Source organism: Onychomys torridus, chromosome 1 (genome assembly GCF_903995425.1).
Source record: "Onychomys torridus chromosome 1, mOncTor1.1, whole genome shotgun sequence".
In the NCBI taxonomy this organism is placed as follows: domain Eukaryota; kingdom Metazoa; phylum Chordata; class Mammalia; order Rodentia; family Cricetidae; genus Onychomys; species Onychomys torridus.
In genome coordinates this window covers 56,630,354-56,655,411 of record NC_050443.1, presented here as the reverse complement: position 1 = coordinate 56,655,411, position 25,058 = coordinate 56,630,354, and the positions used below count along the sequence as shown (strand labels likewise).

Sequence of the window (25,058 nt, the reverse complement as noted above, 5' to 3'; positions counted from 1 at the left end):
TGCACACAGCCTAAGTGGACAGTAAACAGTCTTACTATATAATGTTTAGTAGTTTGAACATTCCAATGGAGAATAATATCTAATCAGAATCTGCTTTTTTATTTCTCTGTTGCTGCTCAGGTGGCACTGGGATAATTTAGTCTGAAAGTAGGCTTGAATTTGTTTCAAGGGAGGCTATATCTGAGGCAAGTCCTTCTCTGGGATGCCTGAGGAAAGAGGAATGACATATTCCTTCAGGCACCCCTGAGTCACTGGGAATTATTGCCCATGTTAGGGAATGAGCGGCTGCATTGATGGAAGTCTTGCTTTGGTCTTTCTGCCAGTATCTGAACAGGAAGATACAAAGAAAAATGGATGAAATAGAAAACCATAAGGAAAGCCTAAGTAAATCCCATGTGCCTAAATTAGCCAACTTTGCATGTCTCAAAGCCCAGTGTTCTGATCCTGCTTGGTAACTACTCAAAGCAGAGAAAACTTGGATTTGAAGATGTAATATTTTGATGGTGATAGAACATGACAATACCTTTCTTTGCAGACACTGTGAAAAAATGTAAAAACAAGTTTACGAAATTGATACAGAGTCAGATGTAGCCCCGTAACTCTTTGGCCAAAACACATCCTCTTCTCTAGAAGCTTAGAAAATGTGTTATGTGCTAAACTTGGTGCAGAAATATGTCCATGATGAGCCTCCAATCTGAGAGTGTTAAAGGGTGCAGAATGTTCTGAGACCAAGAAATTATAATAGGTGCTGAGCACCCACCACAAGGCCTATATTGTGGTGCTGTCCTGCTGTGGTACCTCAAAAGTCCACATTACAGGTAGCTCATGAGAGGAGAGAGAGAAAGCATCAATAAAAATGTAGCTAGGGAAATGGTTCCACTAGTAAAGTGCTTGCCATGAAAGCGTGAGGCTCTTAGATTGACCCTCCAGGACCCGCATCAGAAAAGCAGACAGCACAAAGAAGTGCATCTATGACCCCAGCACTGAAAAGACAGAGATTTAAGGGCACAGAGATCTTGATGGTCGGTCAGCCAAGCCAAATCTATGAGCCTCGGGCTCAGTGAGAGACCCTGTCTCAAAAACTATGGTGGAAAGGAAATGAACAAGGCACTAGATGTCAACCTCTGGCTTACACTCTCTCTCTCTCTCTCTCTCTCTCTCTCTCTCACACACACACACACACACACACACACACACACACACAGGCACACACACAGGCACACGCACATGCACATGCACACACACACAAACACATACATAAAACAATTAACAATGAAGGCTTTGGATACTGTTCAGGGTTAGATCACTTGCCTAGAGTGTGAAAGCCTGCATTCAACCCCCAGCCATCTCTGCACACACACAAAAGCAGACTGTAAAATACAAGCGAGCCAACTTTCAAAACATAAATGTCTTAATGCAATCAAGAATGCCCCTTTTCCTTTAGTGTGCTCAAATGGTCCCAATCAAGTGTCTCTGCAGACATAGCAGGAAACATTCCCAGTAGAAAATGAATTAGTTGAAGAGAGTTCAGCCCTTTGGCCTGGTCAAATGGCCTCAAGTGTTTGTTGTAAAGCTGTTAGTATTAGAAAAAGAGAAAAAGATGGAGTACAGAAGAGAAAGAAGGAAGGGAAAGTAGATGCAGACTGGAGACGATGTTCTGAGCTTCAGCCTTAGGGAAAACAACAAAGACCAAGCCAAGCATGTCAAAGATGCCAACATTTCAGAGCCCAGCTCTATTTGTAATTGCCATTGACATGGACACTGATGGTGATTGATGGCAATGGCTTTTTTGCTTTGTGTGAGATAGTCCAGGTGAGAACCAAATAGAAAGAGAGAAGCAAGTTCGTGCATCCTAAAAGTGTGGATCATGCCACGAGTGGAAAGAAGGGGAGCAGGCAGGGTTGTTAAAATGTAAGAGACCAGGGCATTATCAACAGTGCCATAATGGGTACCTTCTTCTATTTGGAGGGAAATATTTATGAACTTAAAGTTTGATTATTGATTCCAAGGAAATAAAATTTCCTAAATTCAATTGTCACCATGTCCCTTGTTAAAGAAGCAGCGGCTAGGTAGAAGGGCAAGTCAGAAGACATTATTAGGTTAAGAAGTGAGCTTAGGGGGCTGGGGTTAAGAGCACTGGCTGCTCTTCCAGAGGTCCTGAGCTCAATTCCCAGCAACCACATGGTGGCTTACAACTGTCTATAGTGGGATCTGTTGCCCTCTCCTGGTATAAAGGCATACATGCAGATAGAGTACTCATACACATAAAATAAATAAATATTTTTTAAAAACTTGGGGGGTGGGTGGGTGGGAAGAGGGAGGACAGGAGAATCCATGGCTGATATGTAAAATTAAATTAATTATAAAATTTAAAAAATAGCACAAAAAAAAACCCTTGGTAAAAAGTCCCTATAGGAAAAAATACTGTTTAAAAGGCTGAACTCCAAGTAGAGACATCCGTAAATATGGGGAATTCAACCCCTGGGAGTTTCACCCACAAATTGCACACATGTTTCCATGTGAAAGACTTAGTGCATCGTGGCTAATTTATTCAGCATTGTTTTAAGATTCTTCCTGGACTGCTTTTTCACAGAATACCAATCAGAGATCACAACACGGGTCAACCTCACTATAAAGTGTAGATTCTGCCTTCACTCACATTTAGCTTCCATTTACAATAGTAACTAGAGGCTGGAAGCCTGTTGTTTGCTTACCAGCAGTATTGAAGACATAAGTTACTGAGCTGCTAAGGAACTCCTTCTAAAGCACTGCGTACATGTTTGCAGTCCCTCACATGCCTGGGCTTCATTTGGTGTAATATTTTTTTTCACTGTGTCCCTCCCTGCAATATATAACTGTAAAGTCATCATCTTCTTTCTGGGCTGCCCTTTTTGAATAATTTTAGTACAGAATAGGAAAACAGTCAATAATATGGAGGACAGAACTAGGCAAGCATGCCAGCCAGGATGGGGGTGCCTGGTATCAGCAGCCGAAGGGGGAAATTCACAGGGACTGAGTGAGCCTACAGACTTGGAGAATCATGAACCTACAGAGTACAAGGAAGCTTGGAAAAATTGAAAGCACTGCTTGATCCAGAAAAGCAGAATGCAAAATGCAGCTATTTCATGACTGAGAAGCTCTGAACTCAGTAATGACAGAGAAAAACCCAGAGGTGATAGCAGACAGAAAATTAGATATTGGTTTGCGGAATCATGTTAGTGTTTAGAGGGGGAATGCTATTTTTAAAAAGAATAGAGAAAGTCTAGGGACACGAAGGTGGGAGAACAGCGTTCTCATTGGCTGCTTCATTACCCCTGCATGTACGCAGGTAGAGTCAATTGGAAGGTTTCCAGAGGGGAGCAATGAGCAGCAGAGACTGACAATGAGGAATACAACAAGGACCATGAGGCATATGAATGTGAGCAGAGATAGATAGCTGGGATATCTGTAACATCAGCTGGGAGGGTATTGAAATCGGCCCTAGTCCAGTGTAGCTAAGGAATGTGTTCCTTGGGTTGAAGCCCAAACAACCTTGGACCACACACCCCACCTGGTGTAGATAAGTGCCAGCCAAGGAAGATGCTATTCCCTTTCCCTGCAGGGTATCTCAGGGTGCCCACAGTGCGAGGACACATGCAGTTCTCACCTGACATTCTGTGTGGGGTTCCACCGCTCTGAAGGCAGCTCCCCACTAGGGGATGGAATGCTCTTTTCCTTCAACTTGGTTTGATGAACTGTCCAATAACAGGATTGTGTGTCATCCACTCAGAAAAGACTTAATGTCTATGAATGATCTTCTCCCTCCATCTGTAGGGGTCTGTCTTATTTTATTGGTCTCACAGACCACTGCAAAAATCTTTCTCATTGGATGTTTTGTTCATTTAATGCCTGTCTCCTGCTAGGATGTGAACCCCATAAGATCAGAAGACTCATTTGCCATATTCCCCAGAGACTCCAAGTACTATTTGGGTCAATGACTGTTCACACTCAAAAGAAGAAAATAAACTATTAAAATATAGTATGTACTTGCCTGAACACATGAACTTACTTAGTTCACAAAAGAATCTAAATGTTTTAATTCTACTTTTTTGGTGTGTATGTGTATGTTTCTTTTATTTCTTTTGTTGTTGTTGTTGTTGTTTTAGTTTTTCATTACAGGGTTTCTCTGTGCAGCCCTCACTCTCCTGGAACTCACTCTGTAGACCAGGCTGGTCTCAAACTCAGTGATCTGCCTGTCTCTGCCGCCCAAGTGCTGGGATTAAAGGTATGTGACACCATGTCTGGCTATATGTTTCTTTTAAAAAAAAAAAAAAAGTAAATTTATTATCTGAAAAGGCAGAGGCTAGCTTCAAAGTTTCAGAGCTTTAGACTGGGATCTGTAATGGTGGAGCCCATACTCTTAATCCCTGTGCTAGTTGTCATCTCTACTAATAAACACATAATGATTGAATGAACACATACTGATTGAATGACTGAATGAAAACACGAATGAGTGAATGAATAGGGATTTGAATTTCAAGCACCTGCCATATTGAAACAAGCATCATGTTGAAATTGTTTTCATTGTCCCTGCTCTGTTCAGGACAATTTTCAAGTTTCAGCCTTCAAGAATCACCACTGAAGTCATTCACTTACTTAGGAAGTCCCCATGCTGGCTACCTGTGCAATGCTGAAGAGAGTCTCCATGCCATTGGCTGCCAGGAAGGCCTCCCTGCCAGACCGGAGGGTGACAATGTGCCTGAGACAGAGCAGGAGCCCGTGGCGGATCAGCACGTAGGTGTCAGTCACATCGTGGCTGTGCCAGTCCTGATGTAGCCTGAGCAAGCTGGTGACAAAGCCTCTGTTCACTGCCCTGCGGCTGTTAGACTCTGGAGAAAAAGGGAAAAAGGTCATGTCAATCGCAGCTCCCTAGGACACAGCTGCCTGAGAAGGCCGCAGTGTGTCTCCCACATAATACTTACAAAGGTAATAATAATTTTTCGGTACATAAAACTGGCAGGTGTTATTTTAACCAAATGATCAAAATCAACATTTCTAATGATGGGATATGGGCTTGTAACATGCCCCCTTGTTATGATGGCCTGAGAAGAACACAGCATTACTTCTATAGTATTCCTGCCAGAACACATGACCTTAATCTTAGCGTTGGGAAAGTCAGCAAACTCATAGTGAGGTAAGTGCTGTAAGGCACGTAACCTAGGTTGTTCTCAAATGTCAAGATAATAAAAGGAAGAAAAAAAAAGACTTAGAATGGGGACAGAAAGAGATACGAATACATGCCACCTAAAAGCAGTAGGTAATTATAACTCAGATAATAGGCCAACTTAAAACAAGGTTTGTAGATCACCTTGTTGCATGGTGTCAACGTTTATGTTATGTAGCTATTTCCTCCTGACTGAAACAGTCCCTCTCCCTCCTGGAGGGAGGCTCACAAGAAGGCTCACAAGATTCCCAAGACCCTTCCCCAAAGTTATATAAGCAGGAAGTAGCTCTAGTGATCAAGGAGACTCTGGAGCGGCAGCCTGCTAGTTCTGAGGGGTACAGCTGTAATTCTCATGAGTCATTGCTCATGCTCCTGGGGTGGGCTCTTGGGTGACACAGCTGTCTGAATCACCCATGTCCCTGTCACTAACCTTTAACCCATGCTCCTGCAAAGTCACCACAGTAAACTCATGGTTTCAGTAAGCTAGACTTAAGTATAATCTTTTCTTTGATCTGTCACATCAGTGACCTTTCTGTGATGAACATATGTTGATTCATGTCTCCACAGGGAAAGTCATATAACACAATTGCCACCCAAAGACTGCTTGACAGAGCCATAGATAATGTGGAGTCAAGCTATTGAATGGCTCCTGCTATTGGCGGTAAGACAGGCAGCTGAGTCTGGTATATCTGAAGATGGGGCATCTTCCCAATGTGGCGACCTTTCCCCCATGTAGTGTGGGATGGCGTGGCTCCTGGCTGTTGTGGATGTTGTGTGGTCTCTGCTTTGGATTGACAACACATACAACTGATGCTAAGTCATCTGAAGGCTGAGTGCTCTTGGAGGGATTCATGAGGTGACTGTCTTCCTCCAAATGGCACAAAGTGGCTCATCTTGAGTCTAACATGGGTCTGAAGATGCATCCAGATGACTGCTGAGCTAGAAAAGATACCTTTAACATCTGAAAGTAGTTCATGCTGAAAGGGTTCAGAGAAGGGCTGTGGTAGCATCTGTGGGTGACATATAACTGAAGGGGAACTTTCTGACTGGGAAAAACTTTGCCCTTGTGGGGGAGGGGCTACACTGGGAGAAAGGCACACAGATGCTCTCCTCAGCACTAGCATGAAAAGCAGAAAAGGCTAGGATGGGGCTGGGGTGTTTGCTTGCTGTTTATTATAGCTAATGGGACACAAGGGAGAGAGAGTACACATTAGATCTTGCTAATGAGCTCTTCCTGCCATCCCAAAACATGGAATCCATGGGAAGAATCAAACAGCAAGATAGAAAAAGAATTAGATCAAAAAGATGGAGGGTACTTATTCAGTTCAACCTTTGATACAGAGAAAGGTGATCCTTGACTACGTGTGAAAATGGGAGCTTTCATAATGGAAACTATCATAACCAGGGGACAGTCTATCTCTGAACTTCTGGAATTGAGAAAGAATTTTAAGCGAGCAATGGGAGAGTACCTCACAGCTTTGCTTGTGAAGCTGACAGACATGGAGGCAGACAAGGTCAGTCTGAGTACTGTCCAAGTAGAAAAACTGAGTAATGCAACTGCGCATCCCGCCTTGAGACAAAGGCTTCATATGAGGTGATACAAAGGTCCCTGGTGGACAGGCTCATACAACCCATTAGGGATGCTTGATGATCACTTGGTGAAGTTCTCATGAATCTCAAAAATGGAGAGATAAGAGAGGATGGACACATATTACTGAAGGAATTCTGTCCCATGCCCAGTTCACCGGGTCAGACAAGTTTGTGTTCACTGATGAACATATATATGTTAATTCATCAGTGACCACAAGACTAGTTTGGAGCTTTAGTAGCTCTGGAAAGACCCATAGTAGGGCAGAATTTAAGGTCAGAGGAGCTCTGAAAGATCAGACATGTAAGTCATATTCATGAGGCATAGGTCACATATTTCACCTTACACACAGGTATACTGGATGTGGAAGTTGTTCCCCCATGCTGGGTCCTTTCAGCAGCCAGGTGTGGCTGAGAAAGAAGCAATGGGTGCTGACCTGGGGCCTGTCAGATCCAGGGAGCCAGCTTTCAAATTGCCTTCTAAATGTCCATAGATCACTGCTGCTATCGGCCTCAGTTATCGGGAGAAGCTTCCCTTTTCTTTGCAAAAGGCAGTGGTTACTTCAGAGACTCATAACCTGTTAAGCTGCTGAGAGTAAGTGCCAGTTACTGTGACACAGTAGTTCAACGCTTCCGCAAGTGGTAGAAAACAAGCAGACATCCACATCACCTTCTCCAAGGTTCAGAGAACACCTCTTCTCAAGGCCCAGGAAGCTCACAGAAAACCACCGAATCGACAAGACGCCCATCTTCAAAGTTATATACACAGTAAACAGTTGTGTAGAGCAACTGCCTGCCAGCCGGGACAGGAAGTGCCACCCAGGCAGATCTGTGAGTTGGATCAGGTGTTTGGATGACACAGCTGCCTGAGATTCTTGTGTTCTTATAAGTGACCCATCATTCAAGCTCCTGGAAGTAATGTCCCCAAATCCATTGGTTCCCCAAGATAGACTTTCAACAGAACCAGTGCTTTGGTCTGTCATTTCCTACCTGAGAGGAATAGACATTTGTAACTCCCCAGGAAAAGTTACACAACCGTTTATTTTTAGATTTTGTTAAACAGAGGTTATACAGTAAAATATCCTACTTTTTTGTAAATTCACTATTGAAAATATGAATGTCTTTAAGTTATTCTTAGACAAAAGGAAATGTTGGAAGAGAAAGGGAGAGATGAGGAAAGGTGAGAAAGAAAAGGAGGGAAGGTGATAAAGAAGAGGTGGAGGAAAGAAGTGGGTATTTTCATATTTCCACTCTTCTCTGTGTTTCTAAAGGCTGAATTGGGGAACAGATCAAATTAGACTCCTCATCTTGAAGGTTATCTCTAGTAAGAGACATGCTAGGTGCTTTTTCCAGAGTAGAGAGGCCAGTTAAGGGGCAATCATAGGGTCACATGTTCAGTTAATATAATTACCCTTGTCATCATCCACTTTCAGGCATTGCTTTATTTTGGAACCTCATTATAACACATCACCTCTGACCTAGTGAAATTTTCCCCTCTCCAAGAATGATTCCAATATGATGCACTTGATCCCCAACTCATGGACCCTAAACATGCACTTCATTAACTGTCAGTCAGATCTGAAGAACAAACCGAAGTCACAGAAGTAAGTTCTCCTCACTCCATACTCCTTTGAAGGAGTCAGTCCACAACCTCTATGGGCAAGCCCTTAAATGGACCATGTTCCTGAGTGAAGGTGTGGTCCCTTTACATTCTCCCTTCCCACCACACATTGACTCCCTGCCGCCACACCCAGATTCCTTTTTTTTTTATTTCTTTTTTTTTTTTAGTATCTTTGTTTTTTAATTTTACACATCAGCCATGGGTTCCCCTGTCCTCCCCCCTCCCGCACCCACCCCTACTTCCCCCTCAGCTCCCCCCCCTGCATTCCCATCTCCTCCAGGGCCAAGACTCCCCTGGGGATTCAGCTCAACCTGGTGGATTCAGTACAGGCAGGTCCAGTCCCCTCCTTCCAGGCTGAGCAAAGTGTCCCTGTGTAAGCCCAAGGTTCCAAACAGCCAGCTCCCAGGTGGAGCTCCAGGAGTCCAATTGTCGAGAAAGAGGAGGGACTGACTGTAAGAGTGTGAATTGTTGAGACCAAGATTGGGAAAGCACAGGGACAAATAGCCAATCAAATGGAAGCACATGAATTATGAGCCAAAAGCTGTGGAGCCCCCAGCTGGATCAGACCCTCTGGATAAGTGAGACAATTGAATAGCCTGAACTGTTTGGGAGGCCCCCAGGCTGTGGGACCCGGACCTGTCCTTAGCCCAGATTCCTTTTTAGCACCTATGGACATGCCACTTTTCTCTGGGCCTGAAACGGATGACTGTTGCTGTAACAACTTGTATGTGGTTCTGTGTAGCTGAAGTTTTCTCCAGTCCTGCCTAGCCCATGGTCAGGACAATTCTCTCTCACCCACCAGTCCTGCAGCCACTCAGACTAAACCAAGTAAACATATAGAGACTCATATTGCTTACAAACTGTATGGCCCTGGCAGGATTCTTGCTATCTAGTTCTTCTATCTTAAACTAACCCATATCTATTAGTCTGTAAGTTGCCACATGGCTCGTGGCTTACTGGCACCTTGCATCTGGCTTTTCATGGCAGCAGCTGGCAGCGTCTCTCTGCCTCAGCCTTCCACCTCCCAGCATTCTCCTCTCTGCTTGTCCTGCCTATACTTCCTGCCTGGCTACTGGCCAGTGTTTTATTTATTAACCAGTCAGAGCAACACATTTAACATACAGAACATCCCACAGCAGTTCTGTTGTATCTTCTGTTCAACACACCAAACCGAACCTCCCCTTTGTCAGCACTGTCCTTGTGAATGGCTGTCTTAGCTTATGGCTCCTCTAGACTGAAGGATTATAAGACCAAACTACAAAGAAATTAAAGCAGAAGGCCGGGCTCGGAACAAGAAGGGAACTCACTATTAAACACCAAGATGGGCTGTAGGAGAAGAGCAAGCCGCTCTGATGATGTTCAGGCCAAGGCTAGAAGTCCACCCTAAAGGGTTATCCTCTGGGACTGCCCATCCACATCTGATAGAAGTTTAACAGAGTTCTGCCTTCCCCTTCTCCACATCGTGATCTCTCTGTCTCAGCTCAGTTTTCCTGGAGAACTCCACAGAGACTATTATGTGGATCTATCTATCAAGATAACTTGTCAATTGTCTCTGAAGAAACACACGGCCAAGAACAGTCCAAGATACCTCTGTCAACAGTTAGTCCATGCTGTTCTTCAGATTAACTTCCCTGGGCTACAGGGTGAATCAATGCGTGTGGGAGTGTCAACCCGATCAGAGGAGTGTGGACCTTAGAGTGTGTACAAACTAAATGAGGCATGCTGTGGGGCTCTAAAGGACTGACTCTGTGACTCTGCCACAGATGTTCAAATCCTGCCCTTCTCTCGAGGCTACATGGCTCCATTATATGAACCACTCATGCTGGTTTATGAGACAGTATGTGCTTCTAGCCAAATGTGTGTGAGAGAGCTCCCCTGAGCTGTAATCAAAAGAGCAGAATTACAGCTTCAAGTATTATTTTTCCACAAGACCATGTAAGTGCACACCAGTGTAAAAAACAACATGGAAATTCACCACTGCATTCCATGGAGGTTTTTTTCTCATAACATTAACAGATCTTTTATTTTGCTTGTTTATAACATTTTAAGTTGCAGGCCTTCACTTAGCACCCCTGAGAGTTTTGACCCCGGTGAGGAGTTGAATTTATTTTGGTTTTTCTTTTTATAGCATTCCATGCAGCCATGACCCTGAATTGGGAGTGATAAGATTTATGCCTGGTGATATGTTTGTGAAAGATTTAAAGCTCTTCCAATGCTTCCTTTAACAAATTATTCCTTTGTAACGAAAGTATTTTTTTATTTGGATGATCTCGGCCACATAGTGCTAGAATTCTTTGCTGCCTAAATGAGGTTCCAGTCTATCTGATATCTAATGTTTAAAAGAAAATTGGGGACTAACAAGGAGGTGTTCAAGGAAAGTATTTCTCTTGAAAAGTGCCAGAAATGGCAAATGTTGGACACAGGGCCCTTGTATGCAGTGAAAGGTTGATGGCATTTGTCTTTATCTATTCTAAGGCAATGAGACCAATAATACATCATCCTAATGACCTTCATTCATTATTCATTTGGGGTAAGAAGGAGTGAGTAATGGAGATAAAAGGTCTTTAATTGTCTGAGAGGAAAATCTCTTCTCAAACAACAATGATTTTATTCATGGTTTTCCTGTTAATCCCCAACAAGCCGCCATGTTTACTAACATCTGAAGCAACTAAACCCCCTTCTTTGCTGACCCTACATCAGTCAATCAATCTCTGAGAATAGTTTGGGAAGTTTTGCAAAAGTCAATATGTATCTAACACCAGACAAGTGGAGATTCATCAAACTTTGGAAAAGCAAAAGTGGAGAAGAGCCAAAGAATAAAATGAGGGTCGCTAGGATCAACAGCTCAGAGGAGTTCCTGGAAGATTGGAAAGAAAAACACCACTTCTCAGAGCAGAAAAATATTCAGGAGAAAATGTGAGTTTTCAGACACAATTCTGGGTGGGTTCAGAATCCTGGGAACTCTAAGCTCCTCAACCCTCTTCCAAGTAGACCAGCTCTTCTGTAGTCTGACTATATAAATGGCTTCTTCCTAAGATTTTTTTTTTTAGAGAAGTGGATGTCTACTGTGTGTGTGTGTGTGTGTGTGTGTGTGTGTGTGTGTGTGTGTGTGTGTCTATGCATTGTGCGTGCGCATGCGCACGCGCGCACACACACACATCTTAATTTCCTAGAAAGTTGAAATGAGGTACATAGATTGAAAGTTGGGAGCAGGATTTAAAGACAGAGGAAAATCCTAAGGCCTGGTATCTTTCTGCTTCCTGGGCATTGCTGGTTTGGTTGGCCACACCAGCTACAGTTAAAGATCTTTGGCCCATTTTCCATTATAGGATCCCTGAACAGCAGAGACTTAATTCATATTTTCACTCCAGTTCACCTTTCTGTATTCCGCTCACCTCTCCGGGTTATGTCCTCTCAGAGTCTTCTTTACTTTTAGCTAATTCTCAGTCTGAAACATGCTCTACTGGAATCCTTACTTGGTATCTCAGTTTTAGTGAAAGCATTTTTAATTGAAGTTCAAATATTTTGCTTAGGAGAGGTATCCATTGGTGCAGTTTTTTGCACTCAGGTAAAAAAGAAAAATATGAAGAAACCAGAAAAAAAAAAAACATGCTAAAGTATCAATGGTACTTAGCTACAAGAAGGGGTATTGGTGATGCTGTTTGCCTGTTCAGATTCTTCTAACACTTTTACTCCAAACGTATTCTACAATACATTTAAATAATTAGGAGAGTAAGAGGCAATAATTTTGTGATTTGTAGCTACAAACTAGTAGCCCGTAGACTTTTGGTGTGTGCTATGTTGTCAATGTTTAATCACAGGGCAAGCAGACCTGCAGGTTACCATAGCAACCACCTCACCTTTTGTCTTACCCCATCTCCTTTAAAAGTGAGTTATCTAGCTAGCCCCTGAAGGCAATGGTGAGCAGAACCATCTTTACAAAGATATTTGTCTTCTAAACAGGAAAGCCTAGAGACCTTGCAGCCTCAAAGGATTGACTTTCTCCTGGAGAATCTGGCGCATCCCAGCAGCTGCTTGTGAGAAATGCTCAGAGTCCAGATTAGTACATCCACAAACATCCCACTGCTCTGCCTTCTTATTTGGCAAAGGTAAAGGGAGCTGTCTGTCATCACTGTTCTTTATTCCCATACCTCAGGACTGGATCATTCCTTTAGAGGTAGAGTGAGGTCCTTCCACAAAGGAAATGGAGGACTCGGCAGCAGAGGATCATGTGTCACCATAACAGCTACATTAAGAAATGAGACAACCAGATCAGTAGAAGCCACTAAGCTCATCTTTGCCGTCCACAGGCATTCATCCCTGCTTTGCTGGTCCTGATCCCAGTGCAGACCACTTAGCTTTCTACCAGCTGTCTACCTGGAGTCCTGAACAAGGCTGGGCTCTACCAATTCTAGCTGTGTGATGGTGAGCCTGTTATTTCACACCTCTACTGTTTAGTCTTTTACCTGAAAGGCAAAAACCAATAAGAGCTTCTTCATTCTTAATTTGAGAAAATTAACTGGGATAATACCATAAAGCAAGCCATCTAATGCTGGCCACATAATAACTGTTCAATACCTGCCGCCAGTGAAAATCATCATCATCAATATGACCAGCACTGTTTAGGATTCTAATAATCCCTCAGTTCTCATGCACAACAAAGTAGCAAATGTCAAACATGTATATTCCTTTTGAAATACCCATGCAAGAACACAAGCATCAGGGTCACATAGCTTTTGGGTTGAGCATTGACTGTACCACTTCCTAGCTATATAATCTTGATTGCATTATTGAGTACTATGCTTTGAATGCATTTACAGTCAAAATGTGCCCCCTTCTGCTTCCCCTCCTAATTCAAGGGTGGTCTGTGTGGTTCAAGGTAAATGCATAGGTGTCAGCCCCCAGCTATATGATAAAGAACAAGTTATATATTCCCAAAATACATTGACACAGTGTTAAAATTTCCATTCTAAAGAGAAGTCGGGCATAGAGCACAGGAATGGTGCCAACAGAAGACCAATAATCACCGCAGAGACTATGTGGGGAGCCAGTCAACTCACCATAACAGACAACAAGCAGAAGGATTCAGGAAGGGGCAGGGCATGACAGCCACCAAAGATGTGACCCCAGTAACTACTTCATCAAGCTAGGCCTCCCCTCCTAAAGTTTTCCAAACATTCCAACACAGTACTACCAGCTGGGTGCCTGGGCTCCAACACTTGATTCTGTGAGGATATTTCATATTCAAACCATTACAGCTACTTTTTTTTTTCCTCATTCAAAGTAAAACTTTATTTCTGGCTCTCAGTTGACAAGAAAATAGAACATTTCCATTTTATATATGCTTGTGCCACAGTATTGTCTTCTGATTTCCCAGAAGCAACTTGCAGGTCCATAAAATCAGAAAGCATGCTTAATTATTATATCCTTATTTTATACACTTATGCATTATAATCGATGTTTGTCCCCATGTTACATAACCACATTCAGCTATAAATGATTGTTTCTTAGTCAGACTTTCATGAGAAGACTAGCCACTTTTTTAAAAATTTTCAAAGAATGGGAATTCTGTGAAGGATGTGGTTCCTGAATGGAATGCTTAGGAGCAAGCTGGCATTTCCTATACCTTTATAAAGTAAGTTCCTCTTTATAAAGTAAGTTCTTTATAAAGTACCTCAATCATACCACAGGGACACATGCTCAACTATGTCCATAGCAGCATTATTCTTAATAGCCAGAACCTGGAAACAACCTAGATGCCCCTCAATTGAATAGTGGATTAAGAAAATGTGGTACATACACCCAATGGAGTACTACTACTCTGGAGTGTAATGCGTTATATGTGTATAAGAATAAATGTGAAGATTGGAGGCCTTCTGACACTTCTAGGTGGAAAGATGAGTTCAGCTACACTGTATACTCTCCCATGCTATTTGGGAAATTCCAACCTGTAAAGATCAAAGGGCTCTATGCTTTGTTCAGAAACTTCCTGAAAGTCCGTATCCTGAGCACATGTAAGCTCTTCCTTCTCGGGAAATAAAACTCAGAGCAGACAATCACTTAGCAAGGCTCATTGAATTCTACTGTTGTAGTGATATATTGTGTACCCTAATAGCAATGTGAGCCACACACTGTACCTTCCAAGGTCTTCTTGCAAGCCTTCTCCTCACTTTCTACCAGCCAGAAATAATCACATCAAAAAATTTGCTCAGTTCCAATCAGGATTTCACACTGAAACATGCACTTTGACCTACAGCACTCAAGTCCCACAATATCCCACCTGGAACTCCCAGTTCTGAGACATCCTGAGGCTCAAGATAAAGATGTCCCTGCCTAAAATGTGTACTGTGTGCACCTTTGCCATAGATCGTTTAGGTGAGTTTCTCAGTGAGCCAATTTAGAAGATATTTCTGGACAAAATAGCCTTTCCCAAGGCTTCGAAATCACATTATAAGACAATAAGCTGCCTGTTTTCCCACTGTAATACCAGGTACAAGGGGAACTATTTATTTGCTGAATGTTTCCTATGTGCTGAACATCAGCTAATCGTTTTGCATGGATCACCTCATTTGTCTTATGGAAGTGCTATAGGCTAAGCATTGTGTGTCTCCCTTTACAAATGAAGATGCAGAATCTGAGGGATGTTGAAAGGCTTATTGAAGTCCATCAAGCTTATACATGGCATGTCTAGGATACTAGTGGACTCTGCCATCTGACTACAGAGCTGACATCCTATGCTGTCCCCAAACCGTTGATATCCCAGTTAACATCCAATCTTGCATCCAGTACAAACATTGAACTCTTCCCAGTATAGCTAAACTTCTTGTAAAATGTTTCTAGAAGACTGCTGGAGATAAAGCCTAAGGTTCTTAGAGGAAATAGGTTTCCCTCCCCATCTCCCATCTACCTGTTTCCTCCCAGTTCTAGTAAGAAGCCAATTCAAGAAGGTTCATGGTCCCAAATAAGTAGCCAACAATTATTCATGTCACTTCAGGCAATGTCTGGAGGGTTGGTGGGGGTGTCTTCCCAATATCCAGAGGGAAACTAGGTGAGGCCAGGCCAGAAGTCGGGTTCAGAATGTCACAGAGTGCTCTGATTTTGAGAAGGAGAGGCCTAAAGTTGTCTTCACTCATTCACTTGCTCTGTGGCTGCAGCAGAGGTGTGGCTCCTACACAGAGAAGCAGCAGTGAGATGCAGACTTAAACATAGCTAAACACTCTCAGGAGTGGAAACCACACTTGATTATTCATTGCTCAGACAACAGTGATGACGTCGAATTCATTTACAGGTGCTCCTTTCTCTGTCATGTAGACACATTTCACTAAACTTGCCCATAAAATGAGTATTGGTTTCAAGCAAATCTTGTTTTCCTATCACCTGCCTTTATAAACTTAAGGACACTTTCTCTTAGTTCCAGGAATAGTGGTTTAGATGGGGAAGGAGCCACCCATAGTGTTTTTACAAGTGGTTTTGAATCTAGATGCTTCTCTTTTAAATCTGAAGTGCTTCTTAGTAGCTTGCTATGACATAGTTCCACATCAGAGGAAGGTTTTCCCTCAGGTAAGCCTTGCAGTTAGGATCTGCCTCTCCCTGCAGAATGGAGGATATTCCTCCATTCCTCCTCCTTCTGTGCTCACTGCCTGGTGCAGATCACTTGGCAGCCATGCTACATATACTCCACAAGAGAAAGGCCACTAGAACAAAGATCCTCTGATTCTACATTCCACAAATCAATATTCTCATACCATAATTTATTGATTTTTTTTCTTTTTTGTGTGTTTCTGGGGCTGGAACCTAAGGCAGGCCCAAACTATACCACTGAGCTGTGATTTAATCACTTTTTAAAAAACTTTTATTTGATTGATTGATTGGTTGATTGAGATAGGGTCTCACTAATTGCCAGGCTTTGAACTCACACTCTTCCTACAGCCTGTTGAGTAGCTACAATGGCAGGCTTGACTTATACTTTTCTCAATTCTAAAACATATCTTCCATGTTTTTGCAAATGGGGAGGTGTTACCAATATGCTGTCTATTGCAGTTGGCAGCATTTTTTTTTCACTCTTAGTGGTCTGTGGATATTGATGCACCTTTCACTTGGTGCAAGAAAATATTATCAAACTGTCATATTGATACTTTAGAAAATATCTAAAATCAATTTATTCCCAGCAATGGGCAGCAACCTGGATGGTTTACTTTGTATGCACAAAAAAAACAGAGATCTTTTCCTTCCAAACCAAATCCTGCTGCTGCTTTAGGCAATAAATTAACAACTAAAATCATGCTCACACACCTAGAGTGCTGTATTACTTCACTCAACAAACATTTATTTAGCACCAGTGATATGCCAATATGTTCCAGGAACTATTTCTGTCCCTAGGAACATAGCTAAAAACAACATGAAGTCCCAGATCTCACAGGACATGCCTGAGTGTGAAGGCCGTGGAGGGGTGCAGGTGCCAGCATTCACAGAAACTTCTAGAAGTGGCCAGTGGAAACTGAAGGGATCTTCCAGGGACTGGTGGGGAAGCTATGTTAGACTATGTGGTCAGGGAAGACTTTGCAGATGGGGACCTGGGGCTGAGACCCACATTGTAAGGAGTTACAAGGCAGAACCTACAACTAGGACATTACTGAAATCTGGAGAGCATAGTAAATGGGACCTGTCAAAACTCAGTGAGGAAAAATAACAAAAGTCAGGGGAGCTAAAGCCACAGGGCAAAGTGAGGGAAGAAGTTATCAGAACACATACACGTTGAGAGCCATTGCAGAGAGATACACAGACATGAAGGAAGATGTCAGGCCAGAGTTTTCTCACCCTTCATGATTACTTGTCTCTAGCATTTCTGCAAAAGAGACCCAAAGAATGAGGAGCTTTGCCTTGAAGCATCAGGGACATTCCCATGCATCCATAGTTTGGCTTTGAGTTTATTCTCTCAGTGGATGAGAAGGTGCTCACCAAGCCCCAGGAATAACTGTTACCCCTGCTGAGGCACTGTGGGAAACTCTGTCCCTCACTTCACTTGGCTGCTTCCACTACCAGCACATCAGAGGACACCTGAAGAAGACAGTCAGGATTTACACCTGGAAGGAAGAAAACAGAGCCTTGTGTGCTGTGGCTCTTTCTGCTTCAGGCCACAGTGTAGTTGAGTACTGTGGACGTCAAGAAAGCAAATTGTGTGGTTTTATAGACATCATGTAATTTAGCCCATGCTTCATGGAACCTCCAGACTCTAGTATGTGAGGAGGAGCAAAGAGCACACACATCTAGCCTTCTGCCTCTGGCCTTGTCATCCAATAGCACATCACTATGAAATGCCAAGTCCCTGAGCCTTCAGCAGGCTCCTTTGAACTCAGCTCCAAACTATCAACATTTCCATTTTCTCGACTATCAACTGGAATATACCAACAATGACCTCCTCCAAGACCCCTATGTCTCCATTCTCTCTTCTTGCACAGCTCATCTTACTAAAGCACAACATGGAAGCTTGAGAGAGAGAGAGAGAGAGAGAGAGAGAGAGAGAGAGAGAGAGATTGCCACCAAAAGGCAGACAGTAATGGCTCCAGGAAATGTGGAAGGAATAAGGTTCCAGGAGAGGTCTGGGATTATGAACAGGAACTAAGGGAGAGGTTGAGTGGCATCTCTAACCCTCCCTGCCATCCATTTATATACACATCTCTGCCAATATTTCATTGAAAATCATTTACTTAAAAAATGGATTTGAAAACTTATGGAATAAAATGAATGGATATATTTTATTCCCAACATACCCAGTGCATATTATGCAGCTATGAGGAGCTTGGCTAACCTCTCTGAACCTCAAGAGAGCAAGACTTTCTCAACCCTCCATTGTAGGCATCTGGATCTGGATATTACTTATTGTAAGGGGACCATCCTAAGCATTGTAGGATGTCAGTAGCAAATTTTGTCTCTATTCCATAGCTTCCAGGAGCAACCCTCCTGCAGATATGATACTTACAATGTCCTCAGCCTCAATAAATGTTCCTTCAGGGGCAAAATCAATCACATTGAAAGTCACTGTCGTAGAATTGTTAAATATTTACCTGTCTTATAGGACTGTTTCGGGCATTAGATGAGGTAATATATGAAAAGATGCTTTGTAACCTGCTACTTCTAGAAGCTGTAGGAAAGAGTTGATATGCATCTTGACACAAATAAATAATCATACAGTCAATCCCAGATGTGGTGAGGAAGCAGTCATGTGCCTCTAGAGCTGGGGAATGTTTATCTTTTTGTCTATCCCTTTAAATCTTTGTGAGACTTTATCTTTGTCAACCCACAGCCAGCCATCAATAATGCCGGAATGATACAAGTTCTAAAATCTAAAGGGTTTACAACTCTACAGCCCTGAGTGTTAACTCCTGAGTGCCCAAAATGAAAACAAAGTAAGTGGATATTGATGGACTGAAGGGGACCAGATTTGCACGTATTTGTGTGTTTATTCATTCCTTTGCTTATTCAAATAACTTGCTCTGAATGTCTGCGGTATAAAATACATTAGAGTTGATGGCTTAAGAAATAAGGATTAATGGAATATAGTCCCCAGGGCTGAGGCTCACTCCTTCTAAAGCAGGGGTCAGCACACTGCCCACAGCCTGTTTTATAAAGTTTTATGGGGACACAGTCATAGCTATTCCTTTATGTGCTTCCTATAGCTGCTCTGCCCTCTCAGGGCAAAGAGAAACAGCTATTACAGAAACTGTGTGGTCCACAAACTCTAAACTATTTTCTGTGAGCCCTTTCCCAGAAAAGGCTTCTACAGGGAAGATGGACAGGAAAAGCAACCAGGTGTCATTCAATGCAGGGGACAGATCTTAGGAAACTAATTTAAATCTGATCATCAACTCCTGAAGCCTCCAGCGGCAGGAATAATAAACTAACATTGACTTTTAACAAAATCCAGTGCCCTGCTCCCATTCCTGGTACATCACCTATTTCTGTGTTACTCACTGTTTCTTAAAGGGAATGGTCCTGCCTACCTTGATAGCTATGTCCCATGGATGTTACAGTTTGACCCCACAGTATCATGAGGGCAGACATTATGACTACTATGTAAACACTGTTCTCTACCATGTCTTGCCCTTATGGAGATTGTGTTACATAATTATATCAAATTCATGCCCTCTTCATCCATGATGTGAAACCTTAGACACTTTAACAGTCTTTTCAAAAGAGCACTATTACCCAAACTTGCAGGCAAATGCTAGGATACAGGGAAAGCCTTGGAGATAGAGGTAGTAAAAGATAGCACTCTGCCTGTGTGTAAGAACAGACCCTAGTTAACAACTACCTGGCAATCATAATTTGTAGCCAAGTTTTGCATCAAGCAGGACCATCGTCATCAACACTATCTACAGCTCTGTTAAGACCCAAGATAGTCACCTCTGAAGAGTTTGACCATCACAGGAAGGGGATCTAGTACAGCTCCACTGTCCTCAATATCTCAGGTTCAGTTCAATTGCTTAATCAGGCCCATTAGTCCTAAGAGGCTCCAAGATGACTGAATGGAGGCTTGATGACAAATACAAGAGTCTGGATTTCTCTGGGTCAAATTTCACTAGCTTTTTCTTTTCTTTCTTTCTTTTTTTTAATGGCCACTGCTTAGAGAAATGTGGCACACTTTTCCAGCCACCCCACAGGAAGCATCATGTCACTCCATCTTTTAGCTGTAATCTCAGACAACAGATCAAGCCCCCAAAGACTCCACACAGACACTCATTCGTAAGTTTTCAACGTTGATTTCTTCCAGACCCCCAGAAACTCCTCTGGAAGCTTCTCGGGGTCTGTCAAGAGTCGGGAAGCAATGGAAAAGCCAAGCTGTTATTAACTGGGGTCTCCACCTGTGCTTCCTTTGTGTCTGTTGCGCATGTGCCATTTATGCTTAAGCTTTAACAAAAAAAAAAAAAAAAATTCTGTTCCAGAGAGGCTCAACCCACCACCCCCACCCCCACCCTCTTGCAGAAAACCAACCTGAACTCAAGTGCAATGCCAAAGGCCACGTTAGATAGAATAGTCAATCTATGGCTGTCCCAGGTTCCTGGCTCCAGCTGAAGGTTGGCAGAAATATGAGCACAGGGTGCTTTGGAAGCAGTCACAACTGAGGTAGAATTTTGCTTTCCTTGTATTGTTTGTGGAGTCACAGCAAGTCTTTATTTTCTGCTAGCTACATCTTCCTGGCACATAAAACGGGCACCTTAATATGATTATTATATAAATGAGGACAAAGACCTCAATGGCACGTGAGCAAAGTGCCCAGCAAGTTTACTAATCATCATAGGCATCACTTCTTGCTGTGGGTGTTCTGGTAAGCAGCCACTCTCTTTCCAACCTCTCCCACTCCCCAGCTTACAGAGGGCTTACAATAGCAGTTCATTAAAATGCCATCAAATGGGAGGAGGGACGCCTGCTGAGGGTGCAGAACTAGAGGACTGTTGTCCTTCCAGACTAATCTAGGACCTTTACAAGTTGTCACAATGTTCTAGGAGACTAGCGACCCTAACTGCCAGCCTTGCTGCTGTCAAGCAGAGACAGCCTGTGAAAAGCTACTCGGACTCCCCCGCCCTCGGTCAATCCTGCTCAATCATGCTAACACCACCAGGAAGGCAACAAATTCCATCCGCTGTTCTAACCCCAGGCTCCACTCACCCGGCCTCCTCCCACCTCCCTTAAATAATGGCTGCGCAAATGCCTCTGAGACCATCTTCAGCTAATTCCCTTCAAGACATGCAAGCTGCTAACGCTGGGAGGCACAGATAGTGTGCACTAGCAAATATGGCGAAAATTAGATTAAAATAACCTCCCGATAAACAAATTACTCACTGAAAATAAATATTGGACTGGTAATAGTGGGGATAACTAGAAGAACAGCCCCACCACATGGCAGGAAGAGGAACTACAGGAGCCACTGTCTGCAACTCAGCCCACACAACAGTGTCAGACTGGGGGTGGAGGAGGAGGAGGAAAAGGGACAGCAGGGCTGGTCGCAACCTTTTAACTTATTTTTAAAATACTTGATGTACTTATGCAAAATACGTAAGTATTTGGCAGAGAAGGCTGGACTTTGAGCCAAGAAAATAAAAAAGGAATATGCCAAATTGTATGTGGCACGACATAGCAGGAGCCAGTGATCTTCCTAGTTCCTGCTGGCCCCAGTATCTCACGCCCTCATTCATCTGCCTTGCCTGATGGTCACCCTCCAAGCAGATGACATGGGCCCCTCACACGCACGCACACTGGGGTTTCGACGTCTCTCACTGGGCCCCACTCAAATGTTATGTGGAGTGGACCGTGTAATGTTTCTGACTTAAGTCACACATGATCTTCCAAAATAGTCCCTTTGATACTTGGAAAATATTTACTTGGCTTCCTTTCTTGTGCCTTCTTTGGGCTAAGCAGACCCAGGCTCTTGAACCTCTTCCTGGTGCAACCTAGGGCTTGGCTCACTGCCAGATGAACCCTGAGCCTGCTAGCTGGATAAATTATTTAAGCCTTCCAAACTTCAGTTACCCCCACCTGTAAGATGAGGATGGCCAAAAAAAACTCCTTGTCAGGTTAAATGTATCTACAGGACTGGACATACTTAGAACTCAGTTAATGGTGGATATAATACAAGGGTTGTCATTTTAAGCCAACCTTGTGCTGGATGTAGCTTGCTATGCTGACTTCATGTGAAGCCAATTGTAGCAACAGTCCATCCCTGTGTGACAAATGTATACATTAAAAAAGTCAATATTCTTTGAAGGAGATTTTTAGCTCATCAGTAAAATATATTGCATGCTTCCCCAGAAGTCATAGGATATCAGGTTTATGAACATACCACAAGCACTGAGGTACAGTGTAAACAAGTTCTAGGAAACTGGGCTCCCCCTCATTCAACATTAATCATTAGCAGAGCCTCTGGTGTGGCCCCATGTGAGGTATAAAGATGTACTAAGAAGCCTAACTCCTCGGGAGGGCTCCAAGAACAAAAGTTATACATGTGTATCTGCAAAAGCACGCAACCATTGATCACACAAGGGCCAGCTCCATTCTGTGCAAAGCAGTGGCTCTCAACCTGTGGGTCATGACCCTCTCGGGGATCATGCATCAGTTTTCCTGGATAATCAAATATATACATTATGGTTCATAACAGGAGCAAAATTACAGTCATGAAGTAGCAATGAAATGCTTTTATGACTGGGGGTCACCATAACATGAGGCAGGCACTCTATGAAAGGGTGTCATCATTAGGAAGGCTGAGAACTACTCTACACTGTAATGGATTAAGTGGGTGGTACTCAGACATCCCCTGGCAGAGGCATGTGTGCCCAGATCTAAGAAGAGTCCTGTGCACTGGCCGCCAGAGCTTGGCACGTCTCACCTCTTCTGCCTGCTCCTTAGTTTTCTTCTGTGGGAATGAGAAGGACACGTAAAATCAAGAGTTTCCAGGGCGTTCTGGGGCCATATGTTTCTAGAAACGCCCCTAAATTACCATAAGAGCTAGATAGACATGGTTAAGCTCTCTACTCGGCAAATGCACATGTTTGGCAAAGCACTGATGGGCCATGCCTGTTATCTGCACACTAAGAGGCTGAGGAATGAGGACCAAGACTTCAAGTTTAGTCTAGGTCATACACAGTAAGTTCCAGACCAGCCTTCTCTAAAGGAGACTGTTCTAGGGGAGCAGGAGGAGGGTAGAGGAAAAGGAAAAGCTTTCTTCACTCTTCCTGGCCATTCCGCCACATGTCACATTTCACATCACACTGTGCATAATAAATAGAGACATTGCTATAAATTAATCAGAATATAAATAATGATTGGGTTGGTTGGTAAAGTGCTTATTGTGCAAGTATGAGGACCTAAGTCCAGTTCAATCCCCAGAAGCCACACAAGAATGCCAGGTATGGTTATGAACATGCTTGTAATCCCAATCCTGGGAAGGTAGAGACTAACAGATCCCTGGGGCTCACCGGCCAGCTACCTAGCCTACATGGCAAGCTCCAGGTTGAGTAAGAGACTCTTTCAAAAAACAAGATGGAAAGTGACTGAGGAATAGCTTCTGAAGTAGATCTCTAGTCTCCACAAACAAGTGAACTCACACAAGTGTACACACACATACATACACACACACACACACACACATACATACACACACACACACACATACGCATACAGGGAGAGAGAATAAAAGACAAATGTCTGAAGAAATACAAGGAAAACTCAGGGTTTTATAGCTGTGGCATTCTGACCATCTTCAGTTTCGTTAAGAAACAGACACAGGAAGCACAATGTCTGGAAAATCTGAGTAGCGGGTTGTCAAGGCAGGTCAGTGCTCCCGGAGGGATGGTCACGGGCTATGTAGAAACATGGATAAGCGCATGAGTCCAGTGAAGGCTGTACCAATCTGCTGGTACTTGCAGATGGCCCCCTGACCAAAGGGGCCACAATGTCACCCATGTTCAAACACACATCCATTCTGAAGAGATGCTGGCACTCCTAACATCTGTGGCAAACCTTGAAATGGGCCCATCTTGGGCATTTGAAAGTAGAGCAATCATCTGGCCACCATGTCCTCTAGTGTCTGCACTGCTGGCCACTAGGCCACAGCAGTTGTTCATTCTGAGCAGGAGGCTGTCTGGCCATGCTAGGTCTCTCTGTGTTTATGAGGTTTGCCCTTCCTTCCTAGTCTCTGCAATAACACTGCTGCAGGTTGTCCCCTGTGAATCAGACAGACAGAACACTAACTAGGAAGGGCTGTGAGAAGTCTCATCTTCCTGCCAAACTTTCCATTAGCTCTCTTTCATATTCCCCTCCCTCCGTTCTTCTCTGCGTTTCTTTCTCTGCTAACTTCTTGGCCTCCTCCCATTCCCTAACTTCTGCAAACTTCCAGAGTCCTCTTAATGCTAATTCCTGAGTAGGAGAGATGTATGAAGTAGACTCCTCATTCCCTTAGTAAGATTTAGGGCCTGGACCAGACCAGAAGGTGTTTCCTTGTTGCAGGATGATGACCTTTAAATCCGGGCAGCAAGGTTAATGCTCAGACGTTATTGGAAGATCCATCCCTGGGGCCAGCACAAATCAACTACCATCCCATTGCTGCGTCTCATTCAACGGCTGCTTCTGGGGTCACAGTTTTTCATAAATGCATTTATGGTTAGTGGGCATGGAGAGGAGGTTAAGACACAAAAAGAAAGAGGGAAGAACTGTGGGGACAAAGACATCAAGAGACGAAGTGGGGGAGAAGGGCAGAGAAAGCAGTGAGAGAAACAGAAGCATGGTGGAGGGAGGGAGAAAAGGAGCATGTGCGCAAGAGAAAGAGGGAGGGAGGGAGGGAAAGAACAAGATGTTGTTTGGGCTTGTTAGAGAAAAGCACCACAAGCAATTGAAGTAGTGAGATTTCTTAATCAAGGCTTTATTAAATTTTGATAATAAAAAAGCTAAGTGCTTTTGGATAGAATAAAACACAAAAGGGCAAGTTCTTGGTGCAGGAACATTTGGTGGAGAATTTGTGCATGTGTAAGCATAGAGAAGAACTGATTTGAGGAACGATGTGGAATTTAGATCAGGTCATTCTAATCTAAAAGACAGAAGCAAATGGACTCTTGAATGCACAATGATTTGGTTTTTTTTTTTATAGTGTCAAATGGC

The 25,058-nt window shown here is 43.3% G+C and overlaps 1 protein-coding gene across 1 annotated transcript in view; it reads right to left on the bottom strand.

Annotated features, from left to right (window-relative positions):
• Agbl1 (ATP/GTP binding protein like 1) overlaps window positions 1-25,058 on the bottom strand; it is a 791,956-nt gene that overhangs the window by 657,874 nt on the left and 109,024 nt on the right. Inside the window, exon 7 of the mRNA XM_036170190.1 lies at window positions 4,660-4,868. Coding sequence (XP_036026083.1) covers window positions 4,660-4,868 — 209 coding nt within the window. The remainder of the gene's footprint in view (window positions 1-4,659; window positions 4,869-25,058) is intronic.